The sequence below is a fragment of the Carassius carassius genome, chromosome 11 (assembly GCF_963082965.1).
Source record: "Carassius carassius chromosome 11, fCarCar2.1, whole genome shotgun sequence".
Classification (NCBI taxonomy): Eukaryota; Metazoa; Chordata; class Actinopteri; order Cypriniformes; family Cyprinidae; genus Carassius; species Carassius carassius.
Genome location: NC_081765.1, coordinates 29838657 through 29856809, shown reverse-complemented (window position 1 = coordinate 29856809; position 18153 = coordinate 29838657). Strand labels below are relative to the sequence as shown.

At 37.0% G+C, this 18153-nt stretch overlaps 1 protein-coding gene across 4 annotated transcripts in view; it reads left to right on the top strand.

The window, feature by feature from the left end:
• Window positions 1-18153, top strand: part of hdac4 (histone deacetylase 4) — a 223863-nt gene that overhangs the window by 120700 nt on the left and 85010 nt on the right. For all 4 annotated transcript variants that reach the window (XM_059562488.1, XM_059562489.1, XM_059562487.1 and 1 more), the window contains one exon: window positions 12947-13191. In XM_059562488.1, coding sequence (XP_059418471.1) covers window positions 12947-13191 — 245 coding nt within the window. The remainder of the gene's footprint in view (window positions 1-12946; window positions 13192-18153) is intronic.

The window sequence follows — 18153 nt, the reverse complement described above, 5'->3', positions numbered from 1 at the left end:
GTTTGTTGGAACATAAATGTAAACTTAAATATACATTTAAATAAAATAAATACAATTTTATAAATAAAAATCAATTAAACTAAAAAGTTAAAAAATTAAATATATATAAAATAAATAATAGTCGTGCTGCAAACACACTAGCAACCAGCAACATTTGTGTTTGGTATAAATGACACAGAACATCTAAAGTACATTGCAGTCTGTTCATTATTAAAATAAAGTACAGTCGACCAAACATATAAAAGGTTACACTGGTCAGTTTAAATAGACCGTAGTATACCGGTCCACTCTGCTGTTTGGTCAAGGACGTGTTTGCTCATGTGTAAAGGATGATCTTTTCCGTCTAGTTTACATTTAAAAAAAATTGTAGTTTAACATTCAGATACATTGCGAATATGGAAAAATTTGGATATGTGCAGAACGAGATGTGAGCAATAACCTCCAAATACATCTACCCAAACCCGCGCTCGCTCGTCCTGCATTCCCTGTCACGATCTAATGCACTGTAAATGACAGATTTTTTTAAACAAATAGGCCTAGCGGAACACAAAAATTCAGAATCGAACATTTTGCAGAACAGGATCAAATAAATTACTGGTCATAATACTTGCATAAAATGTTTGATGTGAAAAAAGCGGTTCACTGACTGCACAGCACAGCCACAAGCGCCACAGTTACGTTTGGGATAACATAAATTTTGTGTTTTGCAAAGTTTGCTGCTTCAGTATTTGAAGATTATTTTCCCACATGTTTCTGAGGTATACTGAAAAACAATGTTAAGCATGTCATAAGTATTAAAGGCTTTAATTGGCAAAACATATAATGAGTTAATATTTACAGTGTTATCATAACCTCTGGAATTCGCTATTGCATGCTGGATATTAGCTTTTGGGCCAAATTCTGACTGATGTTCTCGGAGTTGGTCACAATTTGTGGGCTTCTGCTTGTCCACTTACCTTTTTGAGGACTGACCACAGGTTCTCTATGGGACTGAGATCCGGGGAGTTGCCTGGCCACAGATCCAAAATTTAAATGTAATGATCTTTGAGGCACTTCTTTATCACTCTTGCTTAGTGACATCGTGCTCCATCATGCTGAAAAATGCATGGATCGTCAATAAATTGCTCATCGACCACTGGAAGATGTCGTTCTAGCAGGACGTGTTGATACCATTCTTTATTCATGGCAGTGTTTTTGGGCAGAATTATTAGAGAGCCCACTCCTTTGGTTGAATAGCAACCCCAAACACCGATGATCTCAGGATGCTTCACTATTGTCACATCACAGGTCTCATGGTAGCATTCACCTTTTCTTCTCAGAACAATCAATTTTCCAGATGTCCCAATCAGTCTGAATGGAGCTTCATCAGAGAAAATAACTTTGCACCAGTCTTCTGCTGTCCAATCCTTCTACTTCCTGCAGAATTTCAGTCTGTCCTTGACGTTTTTCTCAGAGAGAAGTGGCTTCTTTGCTGCCCTTCTTGACGCCAGGCCATTGTCCAAAAGTCTTGTCCTCCCTGTTTGTGCAGAAGCACTCACACCAACTGCTGCCATTCCTGAGCAAGCTCTGCACTGGTGTTGACATGATTCTGTAGCTGACTCCTCAGGAGGAGATGTCCTGGTGCTTGCTGGACACTCTGGGACGTCCTGAAGACTTCCTCACTGCAGTCGAACCTCTCTCCTTGAAGTTCTTGATGTAAATAGTTATTTCGGGTGCAATATGCTTTGTAGCAATTTCTTTGCATGTCAGGCCATTTTAATGCACGTTTTTATTTGGAGGTAACCATTGCTTACAAGAACACAAGGATTGTTAGTGCTTCTTCCCTCCTTTTAAAGCAATTGGTCTGCTCTTACAATCTAATTAGTATGATAGTGATTTTAGCTGACTAGTACTCATTCCCACTTTCACATGTGCTGCTGATACAATTAGTAAATTAATGTTAGCTGGTCATTTTGTGTCGGGATAAAAGTGTGTCATGAAAAGTAAATTTTTTTGGCCAATGAAGCTTTTTGCAATTATTTAAAATGAATCCGATAACTCTACATAATAATCTAGAAACAATGTGAATGAACACCACATCAGTAAGGTAGCAGTTTGCAAAACACAAAATTTGTCACTGCCAAAACTTTTGGCCATGACTGTACATTATGCTCTGTTTACTGTAAACATGTCATTTCTGATCAGCATTCAGGTTTTATAAGCAGCCGCTCTCAAAAATAGAAATGCTTTGAAAGATTGCGTGTTTATACGTACAACTCGCGCTCTTTCGGTTTGTTTTGTAACGCTGATGGCTAGATTGGTGTTGCCTTCATTGCCGTGAGATTCGGCGGGTATGCCTCTGATAGCGGCCGACGCACATCTCTTTAAGCTGTGATTACAGCACACTCCTGGTATGAGAGGATTCATCGCAAGCCTCCGGGTAAAGCGTGGGTGTCACTGACCAGTGATTTTCACTGCACTTGAATTAATGGAATCAATTTCAAGGCTTGCAGTGTAGCGCAATTTTACTGCCCCATCTGTCCAGGTGGACAAGTTAGCCAGGCTTTTAGATAGTACTCAGGGCTTGGGTTGAGGAACATTGAGGGTATATTTTTTTTGTCGTCATCTTCCAGTATTTGACTGGTTGAAAAGATAATTGTTCTATAGATGATAGCTTGAGCTAAGATAAGAGCATCGATTGATTTCACTAGTGCTCTAGTCTAGTCTGAAGAATAAATATGTTGCAGCGAAGCTTGATAGGAGCTGCATCCTGTTGGTTTAATTATGATTTTATACACACACACACACACACACTCTTCACTTGCAATTCACTTTCTCTTTGACGTTCAAGGCCAGATGCGTGGTTGGTGCCAAGTGTGGACTGCTGTATGGAAGAGCTGAGTGTGTAGGCCTTTTACTTAAGCGGCTGTTTAGACTAAAAGAGACTTTTTTAAGAACGCTCCTCTAGCTGCCGGTGCTTGGCTTTTAGCCTGCGCACCCGAGCTAATGTTCAGGGACCGCCACGTTCATGGGTCGTTAGAGCCACCCGGCTGGTAAACACTCACACGCTGATGCCATGGCAACCCACTGATGTCATAATGACCTCATAAGTGACTTTGTGTCTCGCATATTTATTTAAAGGCTGAAGGGTGGAGGAGTGGGGATGGAAAACTGAAGGAGCCTGAAAGACCCAATCACTCTCTCTCATGTTTTAACTCGGAGATCAAAGTAAATAAATAATTTTAAATTTGGACCATAGAGATTTTAGATTTTTGCATTATTTGCATGAAACCTATTTCCCTGTAAGAATTCTTATACATAAATATACTTTTATAAAATACCAGTAAATTTGTTTTTATTGTAAGATAAACACATTTCACTGTGATTTTTATATATATATATATATATATATATATTAGTGATGCACCGAAATGAAAATTCTGCACCGAAACCGAAAATTTAGGATGCACTTGGCCGAAAACCGAAACTGAAGCCGAAAATGGCTTCTTTTAAAAACGTATATATATATTGCTTGGATTTAATGGATCTGAATTGAAAAATCACAATATAATAATCAAACTTTTATTAACAGTTACATAACAAAACATAAAATATTTTAACAATAAATATAAATAATAATTATTCTTCAAGTTTTATGTTCCATCAAATAAAATAGTTTTTTAAAAATTGTGCAAAAAAAATCCACAATTTTGGAGATTTTTGCAGAACAAATGCTACATATTGCAACTTTGGTGTCCTCTCGTATAGGGCTGTCACTTTTGTGAAAAAAAAATCCTGTTCGATTTTTGAGACATAGGCAAAGTGTTCATTGAATCGTTAGTAAATTGCCTATATTTGGCGTTGATCCGTTTTTCAACGCCAAATATAGGCAAATCCACCGACAACTAAACAGGCATTAGGGCGAACGTAAAGAGGGCGCTTGAGACGCGCACAAGTCAGCAATGTGGACTGCCATAACATCAATGAAAAACATTACTGAAGGCTACATTGATATTATGCACTAATAGGCTGTGTGCGTGTGTGTGTGTGTTTGTGTGTGTGTGTGTGTGTATGTGTGTGTGTGTGTGTGTCAGAACCTGCAGTTGCTGTGTGACGCGCGTTCGCTGCGAGCGCATAGTGGCGAGCTGGACGCGCTCCGAGAGAAGGCCGTTAAAATCGATTCCCTGTTTTCGTTTTCGAAACTTGTGTTGGTTGGTCCGATCGATTGTGCAGCTTTTGTGACAAGCTTTTTTTGATTGTGACAGCCCTTTGACATGCTTAATCTTTGATAGGCAGATGCGTGATAACAGCTCGACCGTGAGTGAAACCTAAGCGCTTGCGCACGGATGGGAGGGGCGGGTGACATTCATTTTCGGTTTACGTTTTCGGCTCTTTTTTTTATTTTATCGAAACCGATAAGGCCATTTCGGCCGAAAATTTTCGGCGGCCGAAATTTCGGTGCACCCCTAATATATATATATATATATATATATATATATATATATATATATATATATATATATATATATATATATATGTACACGTGTATATATATATCTATATATATATATATATATAGACAAAGCATGCTAACAGTATCTGTTGGACTGTAAACATGCTGAAATTATCAAAGACAAATTGTTTCTTTGAGATGTTTTAAGTTTCTTGAAATTCACTCATCTGTCCACAAATCATAGCTTCACTACTTACCCACGGTCTTTCTGCGTTTCTGGAATTCTGTCAACACAGACATGCCGGGAGTCTCTCAGGTTTACAGCTCAAAGCATGATGACACTGGCATTACATGTTGTCATGCACTGTATGAATGGACAGTCATTCTCATGATTTCATTGATAAGCTTTTGCTCATCAGTAACCTGCCAACACACTGACATATTGACGAGCTCTCCTGTAGACCTGTAGTTTCTGCCAAGCCCCAGGGGAAACTGAAAACCAAGTGACTCATGCCATTTGTAGTCAATGTTTATGGACATGATGGCCTCCCCTGGGCTATTATAGTGGCTTCTGTTTGGAATGAGTAAAAATTCTCCCTCTCTTCCTCCTTTATCCTCTTTTCTCTCAATGACTGTGTTTACACTGGAAACAAAGGAAAATTCTGATTAAATAGTAGAATTTGTTTATATTCCAGTTATGCACGTGCCATATAAAGAAGCTTGCCGTAATGCCAATTAAGGTTTCTAGAATTTATTAACTCTTAAAACACATACCTCCGATCTTTAGCGATCCCGGACGTCATTATATCCTCACATTCATTCCTTTTATGAAGTATTATTAAACATACTTTTAAAAGGTAACAGAATGTGCTTTATTCTATTATTTTGAGGTTTTATTAAAATATCAGGAGAGTTTTGCGTGATTGCAGTAGTTGAGATATCCATCTGTGTTAGATATATAGGTCAGGGTCGATAAACAGAGTGTCCTCAGGGTCTTAAAAAGTATTAAAAGTTGATAAATACATTTAGAGAAAATTAATTCCCTGAAAAGTATTAAAAAGTCTTAAATGGCATTTTCCAAGGCATTATATTTTTGTATCATCTTTTTATGTATATTTGTTGGAATAGTGGGGTTCTGTGTACACCGTATAAAATTATGTGACATTTACGGTAAAATACCAGCAGCTGTGGTTGTCAGAACTTCACCATTAAAAATATGGTAGCAACATTTTAGGTTTTACAGACTTAAATTAAAAAAATGAATTTCATTAACTGATGTAATGTTAATAAACCAGCATATTGAAGTACTAATATCTGTTTTGAACCATTGTAATACTGATAACCACCAAACACAGGTGGTGATGAGAGAGTCACATCATGAATCAAAGCTCATCACAAACAGCTCCTCCACACGCTGAGAAAAGGATATATAGAAGGAGCACAGTGTCATTCACACAAATACTAAATATCGTCATGGTAACACACATGCTACTAAAAAATTATGCAATAAACATTAATTTAACAATATTAGATGTAAGATAAAACCCTAATGTACTCAACTGATTAGAAAAAACTAAGAAACAGTTAACTAAAAAAAAAAAAAACATAAAATATGAAGTGCCATGCAGGAAATTCTGGGAGTGTCAATTTACGTTTTTTCACTGTAAATTATAAAATGACTCTTTCTTTTCCACTTCCAAAAAACACTAATTTTAACAGTATCTTACTTTAAAATTACATTAAATGTAATTACAGTTGTTCACCTTATATAGTATGGAAAATTACTGTTAAACAATTAACAGGTTTTTACTGTAGGATTTTTACAGTCTTTTACTGTTAAAACAACAATAATTTTTTACAGTGTAGTTTATTTATAGATGTCATCTGTTATGGGCGCTTATTGACTGAATGCGCTGCTGCGTGATAGCACTGAATTATTGACCATTGCCGCATGCGCCCACCCGCTCCCATGATTTTTGTGTCCTCTCCCGCAAACATTCTAATATTGTATATACCGTATTTTCCGGACTATAAGTCGCACTTTTTTTCATAGTTTGGCTGGTCCTGCGACTTATAGTCAGGTGCGACTTATTTGTCAAAATTAATTTGACATGAACCAAGAGAAATGAACTAACAGAAAACATTACCGTCTACAGCCGAGAGGGCGCTCTATGCTGCTCAGTGCTCCTGTAGTCTACACTAAGCAGCATATAGCGCCCTCTCGCGGCTATAGACGGTAATGTTTTCTCTTGGGTCTAAATAAATTGAACTTATAGTCCGGTACGACTTATATATGTTTTTTCCTCGTCATGACGTAGTTTTGGACTGATGCGACTTATACTCAGGTGCGACTTATAGTCCGAAAAATACGGTAATCTTTGCGCATCAGGGTGCCGCTATCAGTATGTGTGGTATTTAAATCCCTTTAAATAAGCGCTAGCAGTCACAGTTCACTTTAGCATTCACTTTCGATTTCACGATTGTGCGCACACTTTGTGAATGGATCACATCTATATTTGTCATATTTGTCTTATTCTTCCTGTAATAAAACTGTGATAAATGTTTTGGGCCACACTAGGAGGAAGCATTTGAGCTGTGTTTATGATAAATGTGCTTGACAGTGACTGTAAAATATGTATTTTAGGAATGGAAATGACATTTCTATATTTGGGACATAGTAATTGCTCTACTTCGGGCTGTTTTTTATTTTTATTTTTACTGGCATGGGCTTGGGATGCACAATTAAAATTATGTAATAGTTGTGATCATTATTTTACCTTCCATGATCATTCAGACACGATCAGGTGCAGTATTACTATATTAGATAGTACTCCCAAGCCCAAGGGAAGTCGTGGCCTAGTGGTTAGAGAGTCGGACTACCAATCGAAGGGTTTTGAGTTCGAGTCTCGGGCTGGCAGGAATTGTGGGTGGGGGGAGTGCATGTACAGTGCTCTCTCCACCTTCAATACCACGACTTAGGTGCCCTTGAGCAAGGCATCGAACTGCTCCCCGGGCGCCGCAGCATAAATGGCTGCCCGCTGCTCCGGGTGTGTGCTCACAGTGTGTGTGTGTGTTCACTGCTCTGTGTGTGTGTGCACTTCGGATGGGTTAAATGCAGAGCACGAATTCTGAGTATGGGTCACCATACTTGGGTGAATGTCACGTCACGTCACTCACTTTCACTTATATTACAATATTAGAGTTGATGTTACAAATACATATTTTAAATATACTCTGTGAACTCATTGCCCCGTTAGCACGGAGAACTTTATTTTCTGTCCTAAATAAGCTTTGTCTTTTGTTTAGTTTATTGGTCTAGTTTGTGTTTCTTGGGTTGCATTGGTTAGTCACTCAATTAATTATCTTGTTCTTCGTTCCCCCCTTCTGAATTATGTTGTATTGATAAGGAGTTATCACAAAGTAAGACTGTTTAGTTGTGCTGTCTTACCATCAATATATAGTAAAAGGTATTAAATTTAACTCCATGATTCCTGTATATACCTTGATAAAGACCCTAATATGAAATAATGATTAGCGAGAAATTAATACATTTAAGGGTCTTATGTGGCATTTATATCTCTGCATGTCCTGTTGCGCAATGGAAACCTCTTTTCTCTCCTCATTCATAAGTAAGTCACTCCACATTTTACATCGTGTTCTGGCCACTGGTCAGTGATCGTCAGTGTGACCTGTCTCTCCATGGGACAGAACAAACGCTCCTCTATTCATCTGAGCATGGCCTGCAGAAAACCGGGGCTCCTCTGACGTAATCAGTACGTAATCATTATTCTCCACATCTCAGTAGAGGGTCAGCAGGTCAGTCAGGGACAGTGTTCTGCAGAGGGAGGCGATGGGCCTGGAGCTGCTCTGTGCTCCTCAGGAAAGGCCCCAGAGTGCTGTTTGGGGGGAGAATGGAAAACTGATGTTTTTAGTTCTTGGTATTGAAAAGTTTTGGTTGAACGTTGGAGTGATCTCACAGGATCTGGCTTTTGTCTATAATAAAATTCAGAGGTCTTTTATTTGAAAGACTTTTACCTTTTAACTTCAAATTCAGTTTGTTTTAGCTTCAGCTGATTCAGCTTATTAAATCATTTTTTTATGATTTAAAATATTTTTCTATGCTTAAGTATTGAGTTATATAGAACAAGAAATTAAAAATCTAAAATACTATTTGGCCTTTTTAATTTTTTTAATTGTGATGTTGGTCTATATACAGTTCATCAATATACAGGCAAAATATTAAATTTATAACATTTATGCATTTAGCAGACGCTTTTATCCAAAGTGACTTACCGTGTGTAATGAATTAAGCTTAGTATTCATCCAGAAGAAGGAGGCGGGAACCGGCGGACAATCAAACAAAGACTTTAATAACAAAATAAACCCAAAACAGCGCACCAGCCCCTCACGGACGACTGGTGCGCTCCAATAAAACCAAAACCTAAAATAAAGCCCAGGCCTGGTCCTCTCTCATCCTTCACTGTCGTCGCTCCAGTTTTATATCCTTCCATCTCCTACGTGGGACTCGAGACCGGCGGTGGGTCGCAGGTGACAATGATTTGCCCAATCGTTGCCGGCCTCACTCCTTGTTCCCACGTCCCTCGGCCCCGCCCCACTCGCCACACCGTGCATTCAGGCTATCAATTTTTACCTATCATCAATTGAGCTACAGGAACACTATTAATTCTCATAAATGTTACACATGTATATACCCCAGAATTCTGAATTTTTGAACCTTAATTTCTGTTGCGTTCTACCCATATGTTTGTTTTTGTGTGTGTGTATTCCTGCCCATCATTTCTGTCTTGTTAAGTGAGGCTTGTAGAACAGGATGCTGTTGTTTTAGGCAGGACCGTTGGTGCAGTGGAGATGCCTGGACTTGCTCTCAGTAGAGTTGCACCTGCACCCATTTCCTGATTTAAATGTGGTGCATTACTGATGGATAACAGTGCAGAGGGCTCACTGTCCCAGGATGCATCACTCTTCACAAGGTACATATTGTAATGGTTGGTTGCCGCATTCATGGCCTTGGTGAATCAATCTCCATCAGTTCATGCTGTAGAATGTGTGGGTGTGTATCCGCGTGCATGTACGGCCAGTGCTGTGCGTGTCAGCAAACCCCCTTTTGCAAAATTAGTGCTGCAGGGGTGATTATTTATCTTTACGCTTATATTGCATCATTCTAATTGGGTAGAAATGCATATCCTCTTCCATCCCCAGTGTGTCTCTTAACTGTAACATGTAGTGCCCTGGCTGTTATTAATGTCCTAACTGTGTGTCAAGCGTCTATCCTCAGAGAGCAAAGCAAAGACCGGGATTACCTTCGGCCTGTCAGCAAACTTCCAATGCAAATGTTACCTAATCCTCCCTGTAAGAAATAATTAGCCTAGTAAACAAACTGCAGCGCTGGATCTGGGCTTTACTCACAGGGAAGGCTCATCTGACCGTTTCAGGCTCTCTGCTGACGGAGTGGATTTTACAGTTCTCAGTTCAGTTGTGCACCAATGAGAATTGAATTGAGAATGCTTTTTAAATTGCTGAATGTGAATTTAATTGAAATGTAAAGAGTTAGTATTAAAATGAACTGAAATTCAAAGATATTAAAATAACTGTAATTACTTGAACTAAACTTAGAAAATTTGCTTGAATATTTATAGGGTGGATGGATAAGTGGACAGATGGACGGATGGATGAATGGAAAGACAAATTGATAGACAGGTGAATGGATGGATAGATACTGTAAGTGAATGGAAAGACAAATGGATAGACATTGATGGTAGATACTATGGATGGATGGAAAGACAAATGGATAAACAGATGGATTTCTGTTTGCTGGTGCAACTGTTTTCTTTGCCATTTTAATTTCTGCTAATAGTTGTTTGTGTTTTTTTTTTTTTTCTTGGCCACTGGGCTTTGTTTGGACTGGGCGGTGAATTTTAAATATGTTTTGTCTGTCTCTTGACAGCAAATACATGGATAAACAACCCTCTTATCGCCGCTTATTGATGCAAAATAAAAGGGGAGGAAGTAATTCACTAGTTGACAGCTTCCTGTCCAGCTGAGCATGAGCTGCCAAAGAGCATAGTGGTCAGTTTCAGGGGGCTGGGCATCAACGGGCCCTTTGTGACCAAGGATGTTCGTCATAAATATGATTTCATAAAGCAATTTAGTCAGGAATAAAGGGCGGTTTTTATTCCATTATATCAAATAGCCTTTGACGCTGGCCTTTGCGTGGCCTTAGGGCTTCCACTTAGGACTTTTGTTTTGTCTACTGTGGGGTCAGAGGAGCATCCTTGAACTTGTGGCATTCGGGCATCATGACGTCCCAATAGTGAAGCTGACCCTTCATGAATGTGTTCAGTGTTCCCCCTAAAACCTCTCCTATTCAGTAAAGCACAAATGAAGACGTCCCACGCCAGCAGTCTGGACGTAATATGTTGTTGGATGCTATTTATTGCAGTCCACATGTCTTTGTTCACCTTGGCCTAGTTTTAGCCTGGAAATGGGGGCAGTATTCAACAGAAATTATATAAATAATGTAAAGCAATCCTTATATATTATATATAAACTCCTAGTTTATATTGGTGTGTTGGTTAAATTCAGTGATTCCTGGACTTGCAGGAATGCTTTAATAATTACAACATAATTACATCAGCTTGTTCTAATTACACAGTGTGTAAAAAAAAGAATAAACATAAAATGCCATTTAATTATATCCTATTTATTCTTGTGTTGAATTTCATTGCTCATTTAACCCACAAACCTTAGGCTTGCACATGCTTATCAACTTATCAAGCATCCTCGCTCTGGAATGTAAATGCTCAGTTCCTTAGTTTTCTTCAGCTGAAACTGATTGAAAAGATGTCGCAAGCCAGGCTGCTTCCTGATTCCAGTGACGCTGTTCGCTTGCAGTGAATCTAACCAAGATCTGTGGCAGGAACATGAGGTTTCTTTCCTCTGTTTATTTTAATGGCTGCTATGATGCTGATGATGCAGTACTGTACCCTGTGCATGTTTTGAAGAATGTTCAAGATGGTTTTGATAGAACAGTTGCTTCTTACTATCATTGTTTTTGGTACAGGCAAGATTTGAGATGGCACATGTTAGGGCTGGACGATTAATTCGAAAAGTAATCAAAACCGAAATTCAAAACCGGTTCAACACATAGTGATGGCGAGTGAGCGGTGAGCCTTCACTAAACTTAGTCAGTTGTATTTGTTTTATGGTTTGGACATTCAAGCAATTAGATGATGGGATGTGTATTATTATAGCGACCATGTTCGCGCAGCTGCATTGTGGCACGAACACTCATAAACAGTAGCTGTGAAGATCGCACGCACGGAGGAACACAGAAACTAGTTGTCAGCGCTTTCCTGTGATTTATCACTAAAGTAGCTTAGAATCTCAAAACTTATTAAAGCATGTTTGTGTGCAGCGCACATGAAGCACAAGTGCGTGCACAGAGAGCAGCGGTCGGCGGTCGCGCTGCGGGTTCCCGGTTTGTGTCCGTTCTCGGACTGTTCTGTGTATTTTAATTAGAAACGGTTGTTCCGAGCCGAAACTACGATACAGAAAACTACATCAGTATATCATCATAAACACAGCCGTTTTTTGTCTTACGTGAACGTAAACAGATGAGAAAGAAAACACGTGCAGTATTTTTGCTTAAAGAGACAACAGCCTAATAAACGCGCTGCCTGTCATTAATGTTAATCAAAGAACAAAAGAAAATCATTCACTGATCTTGACTGAATATATTTAATAACTTGATTCATCTTTATTTTATTTATAAAAAGAAAACTATGTAGTGTTTTTAAACTTTTAATTACAGTTTCTGTACCTGAAATTTTGTTTAGTTGTATTTATTTATGATATTGCTAATTGATTTGTTTGTTCCTATCTTATTACTGACTGTTTACTTGTCTTTAACACTTTAATATTTGAAATTTATACTAATTTAGTTGTTTCTGCTATGGTATTTTTTTAATCCCAGGCAAAATTCCTCTTGCAGTGTTTTGTAGGCTGCTGATTTTTGCTCATGTTATTCAGCTGCAACAGAATGCTTTGTAAAAATGTTTGACATCTAAATGTTTGACTTTCATTCATTTTTTTTATATTGGATTTTTTATCTTATTGGAATCGAAACTAGGAATCGATAAGAATCGGAATCGATAAAATTCAAACGATACCCAACCCTAGTAAGAAATGTTACGAACATAGATAAAATAACTGCTGATAGTCAATCATATTTACAGTACAAACCTTGTCAGTTAACTATGAGGGCAAAAAAAACAAAAAACTGAAACAGGCCATAATCGTCCAGACCTGGCTCATGTGCACTCAGTAGATTGTAGATTGCGACAAAGAGACACTTTTATACCAAAATCAAATCAGGATGCTTGTATCTCCTCCAATCATAATGCATATTCAATATGGCCACATTCACACAGTATTTACACAGAACTGTATAGTTTGTTGTTTTCTCATTTGAGTTTCTATTCTCTCTTTCCACAGTTGATGTGAGTGCGGCGCTGCCACTGCAAGTGCCGCCTTCTGCCATCCCCATGGATCTGCGTGTGGATCACCAGTTTGCCCTGGCGCAGACGGACCCGGCCCAGCGCGAGCAGCAGCTGCAGCAGGAGCTTCTGGCCCTCAAGCAGAAACAGCAGATACAGAGGCAGCTCCTGATCGCAGAGTTTCAGCGGCAGCACGAGCAGCTCTCGCGCCAGCATGAAGCGCAGCTGCACGAGCATGTCAAGGTGAGGCGGATGCCGCTGACTCAGGGTGGGCGGTATAGAGCGCTGCAGGGATCAGGGGTTTTTGTTGGCCAACCTGGAAGTTTGCATCACCTTAGATCCTCCAAAAAAAACAAATAGGATTTTTCTATTGGCTTTTGGATTGTTACAGAAAATAAGTTCATCAAGATTATCTTCACAAATAAACACAAGTGTTATGAATTTTGAAGCCTAAATACAGTCAGCAGCAGTAATAAACTAGTTAGGCAAAAAAGGCACTACAGTCACACAACTTTAAAGTCACCACCATCAAGCTTCCAGCAACTTTCAATTTTTATAAAAAAAAAAAAAAGTTTTTCCTGAAAGATTGAGTCAGAATAGTTTGCATTAAAAGCTTTAAAAAAAAAATAATAATAAAAAAAAAGAGATATATATATATACATCTATATGTGTATATATATATATATATATGTATATATATACATGTGTGTATATATATATATATATATATATATATATATATATATATATATATATATATATATATATTTCAAATTGGGTATTTAATGCCGTGTGATTTCTGTGATTGCATGATTTTTAAGGAATAAAAGTTTTACTTCTATGCTCTCATTTTAACTGTAAACCACTACTGCACTTTGTTTGCCTATGAAAAAAATAAACATTAAAACATTAAAAATAAAATCAAATGTAACATTTTCATTTGATTATATTTTGAAAGTTATGTTTTAAAGTTTTTTAAACGGTAAACGTGAAATTTGAGAAAAATAAAGCTGAATTTGGTGAAAAAAAAAATTCTCATAGGGCTCAAAAAAAAATTTTAATAAATGATTCATTCGTGATTTAAATGACTTAGACATGTTTTTTTTTTTGATAACTACAATCTAAAAAAGGGAAAAACGGAATCTAGAAAAATCTAAAAGTAAAAAAAATAATAATAATAATCTAGAAAAATGTAAATTAAAAATTGGAAAAAAATAAATTTCATAGAGCCCCAAGGGGTTTTTCTCTTCTTTTGTTTGTTTTTTTGTTTTGTTTTTTGTCAAGGTAGCTTGACAGAAAACAAATTGGTAGAGAGAGTGGGGGATGGGATCAGGAAAGGTTCGCGAGCCAGGACTCAAACTTAGGATGCAACGGTGCTGTATGTCTACGTATATACCGTAATTCCTCAAATAAAAACCGGTAGTCAAATAAACGCCTGCCTCTTATAGTGGCCGGGGGCGTGGTAAACACGGACAAATAAAGGTCCGGGGGAAGGTTTTTGCAGCAGAGCCAGATAACGAACGTACATGCCCACTGCTGGAGCATTTCTCGAGTCAAGAACCGGCTGCATCGGTTTTTGGATCACCAGTACACTGAACCGAGAAGCGTTTCTGTCAGACGTGTCCGATTCGAGAACCGAGGAGCTGATGATACTGCGCATGTGTGATTCAGCGTGAAGCAGACCGACACAGAGGAGTCTGAACCGAACTGATTCTGAACTGATTCTGTGCTAATGTTACGATCTCTGGCCACTGGAACGTTATCGCTTTTAATTTAAAACAGGTTATTTAAAACAATTACTTATCAAACAGATGGAATTAGAAATGAAGGCCTGCCTCTAATAAAAGCCTGCTTCAAATAAAAGCCTGTTACCTTCTGCAGTTCAGGTAAATAAAGGCCGCGGCTTTTATTGGAGGAATTACTGTATGATGTATTTTATGTCATGGAATAAAATGTGAAAATATCTTGAGCTTGTGTTTACCACAGACCTTATTTCAAGCATTTAACCATAAAGCCATTCATAAAAGCCATTGATTTGTGCAGATTCCTGCAGCACCCTGTACCTATATTGATTACTTTTTAGGATACTTTTATGGTGCTTTTATGAGCTTGACAGTCGTAGTGACTAAACTGTAGTTGAATGGATGAGTTCTGCTTGAACATTGCTTAAAAGGCTTCATTTTGAGTTCCAGGGATGCTTTAACAGCACATGGTTTTGGTCTGACATGAGGGAGAGTAAATAATGACAGAATTTTGATTCCGTTCCACTGAAGAGCGGTTCTCGTCTCCGTTCCTCCCTTCCTTCAAGGCTTCCAAAATCTTCGATTTTCCATTCCTTTGTGCGGATTGTGAGAAACAGAGTTTGTTTGGATATTGAATATTTGTTGGCGAGTGTGATCTGTGGTGTCTCAGACTGGATGGACAGTGTGTGCCTGCAGTCGCTGTGGGAAACACCGGGAGCATGTGAGCTCAGCAGACCTCCGGCTTTGCTGTGTTATCACAGTGAGGTTTCTATCCAATGGGAGCGAGGCAGCCCTGAGCGTGCTATAAATAGCCTGACGGGCTGCGGGGTAGTGTCAGAGCTAGTCTCAATGCTAAATGGACAAAGTGTTTGGCAGGGGTTTGATGGATGCCACGCTCTTGCCGTGACACCCTGCTGATGTTAGGGAGAGGAGAAGCGATCGGCTTTTTCTGCAGTTTCACATTTAGCTGCAAACTGCAGAAATGGCGAAAGAGATGTTTCCTGTGCAGTCAAACACATTTTCATTATTTCATTATCAGTCATGCAGGTTGTCTTTTATGATAACATTAACACATGAAAATTCTCATTACATATGTAGATTTAATTGCTTCATCTACTTGTATACTTTATTCTGATCATCAAGTTATCGGTGAATTAGATTTATATTTATATATTTATTTATTATCTGCTTATTTCTTTGAATGAATCAAATAGTAGATCATAGTGTAGTAGATAAATCTATACATAAGATCTAGATCTATAATACTATAATTTGATGTATTTATATCTTTGTATTATATTTATTTGTAAAATGTATTAAATAGTTCTTAGAATTAAATCTATGAAAATCATATATGTGTATTATATACATTCTTATTCCATATGTAAATTCATTGGCATATTCAATTGAGATTACATTCTTCTCATAATTTATTAAATTTTTTTTATCTGCTGATTATTTCTTTGAATTAACCAGATTTGAAATAGACACACGATATTGCATTTTTTACTACTTTATATATTGATTTCAATTTATTTATATAAATGAAAAACATATAAATATTATATTATAATTCGATTTATATATATATTTCTGTATTTACAAACATTTAAATTAAACTTTTAATGCATTTATATAGTCATAATTATAATGAGAATAATATGCTAATATAATCTTTTACAAATAGTTTATTTTATAAATGAAAAAAATCTTAAAAAAAAATATTTAATTGAATGATTTTTAATATATAATTCATAAAATGTACATTTCAATTTATGTATTAGCAATACATCACATAAAAAGTACTTTACACTATTGTTGTAAAGCATTGACCAAACAGCACTTTTCCATTAAGAGGCTATATTGATTGAATTTTTTTTTACCCTTGACTGTTTAATGCTCAGGTGCATTTATTTGCAAAAAAATACAATAATGCAAATAGCCTATAAATGAAAGAAACAGAAACTCATTTGAGTGGGGAATCTGCAGTATCATGACAAAACTGTTGATTACTTCTCTTGATTTTGTAATAAGAATTATTAATGATGGTATCTTTGTGAGGAAAAAGCATGTCATCCTTGAGATGGTTTTGGGCCATTGCTAATTTCTGGTCTTAAAAAAGCCAGATGTGATGTGAAATATTGTGCATATTGATGAGGTGAGGTAGATGTCATGGTTTGAAAAGCTCCAGTTAGAAATGTCAAACTTTGCCTGATGTTCGCTCTGCTTTAGCCTCCAGCCCCGCTCTGCCAAGTGACAGACGCCCATGACTCATCGCTGGTGATCTCCCAGGATCTGTGGAAAGGGAGAGGAGAGACTTATATAACCAAAAAGAGGAGCACTGAGACTTAAGTAACTGCTTACTTCCAGACCAGCTGTGAGCTTTTTTAGACCCTGTGCAATTGTTAATGTGATTCAACTGACCAGAATCACCGAGATCCACTCAACATCCAAGCATCAGCTGTATACGGCTCTGATATTACCCATCATCACAAGCCAGTAATGGATGTGACTGCAGCTGAGCTGAATAACTGCAGAAGTGGAAATGCAGTTAAAGGGAAATGTTAGACGAAATGGCTGCATTTACAGAGCACAGTGTGAGAGAGATCACCAGCATCTTTAAATGCTCATTTTAGTCAGGGAGCTGTTGAGGTTATTGCTTAAAAAATGTTGCTTTTATGCTACACAACAAGACATCGATAAGCACATTCAGTAACTGCTTTCTTGTATGATGTCGGTATTTCCAACAATTGCATCTATTTATTAGTGGTATGGATTTGGTCTAGTCATGTATGTCATGAGTCAATGTGAAATGCTGTTTTCATCTTATTTTAGTACCATAATCTGATTGATAAACTGTAAAAAAATAACAACAAAAAACATATACAAATAAAAAAAGTGTAAAAAAAAAAAGAAATGCATATACACTACTGTTCAAAGAAAGAAGTCTGCTGATTTTTTTATTTATAATTTGTATTTTTCATTTACTTTACACTTTTGAATTATAATTTATGTATATATATATATATATATATATATATATATATATTTTAGTGCTGTCAAACAATTAATCGCGATTAATTGCTTCCAAAATAAAAGTTTTTGTTCACACAGTAAATGTATACGGTGTATATTTTTTAAGTACACACCCATACATGTATATAGTTTTTTTTTTAAGTTACGTTCATATATAAAATAGAATCATTTATAATATACATTTTATGAATATAAATATATACATGTAAATATTTTCTAAATATATACTGTATGTGTGTGTATTTATATATACATAATAAATATACACAGTACACACAAATATATTATGTACATAAAAACTTGCGATTAATCGTGATTTATCGATTGACAGCACTAATATATTTTAAATAACATGCATAAGAATCTAACACAGTAAAAACAGGACAATGTAAATAAAATAAATACAATTTAAAAACATTATAATAAT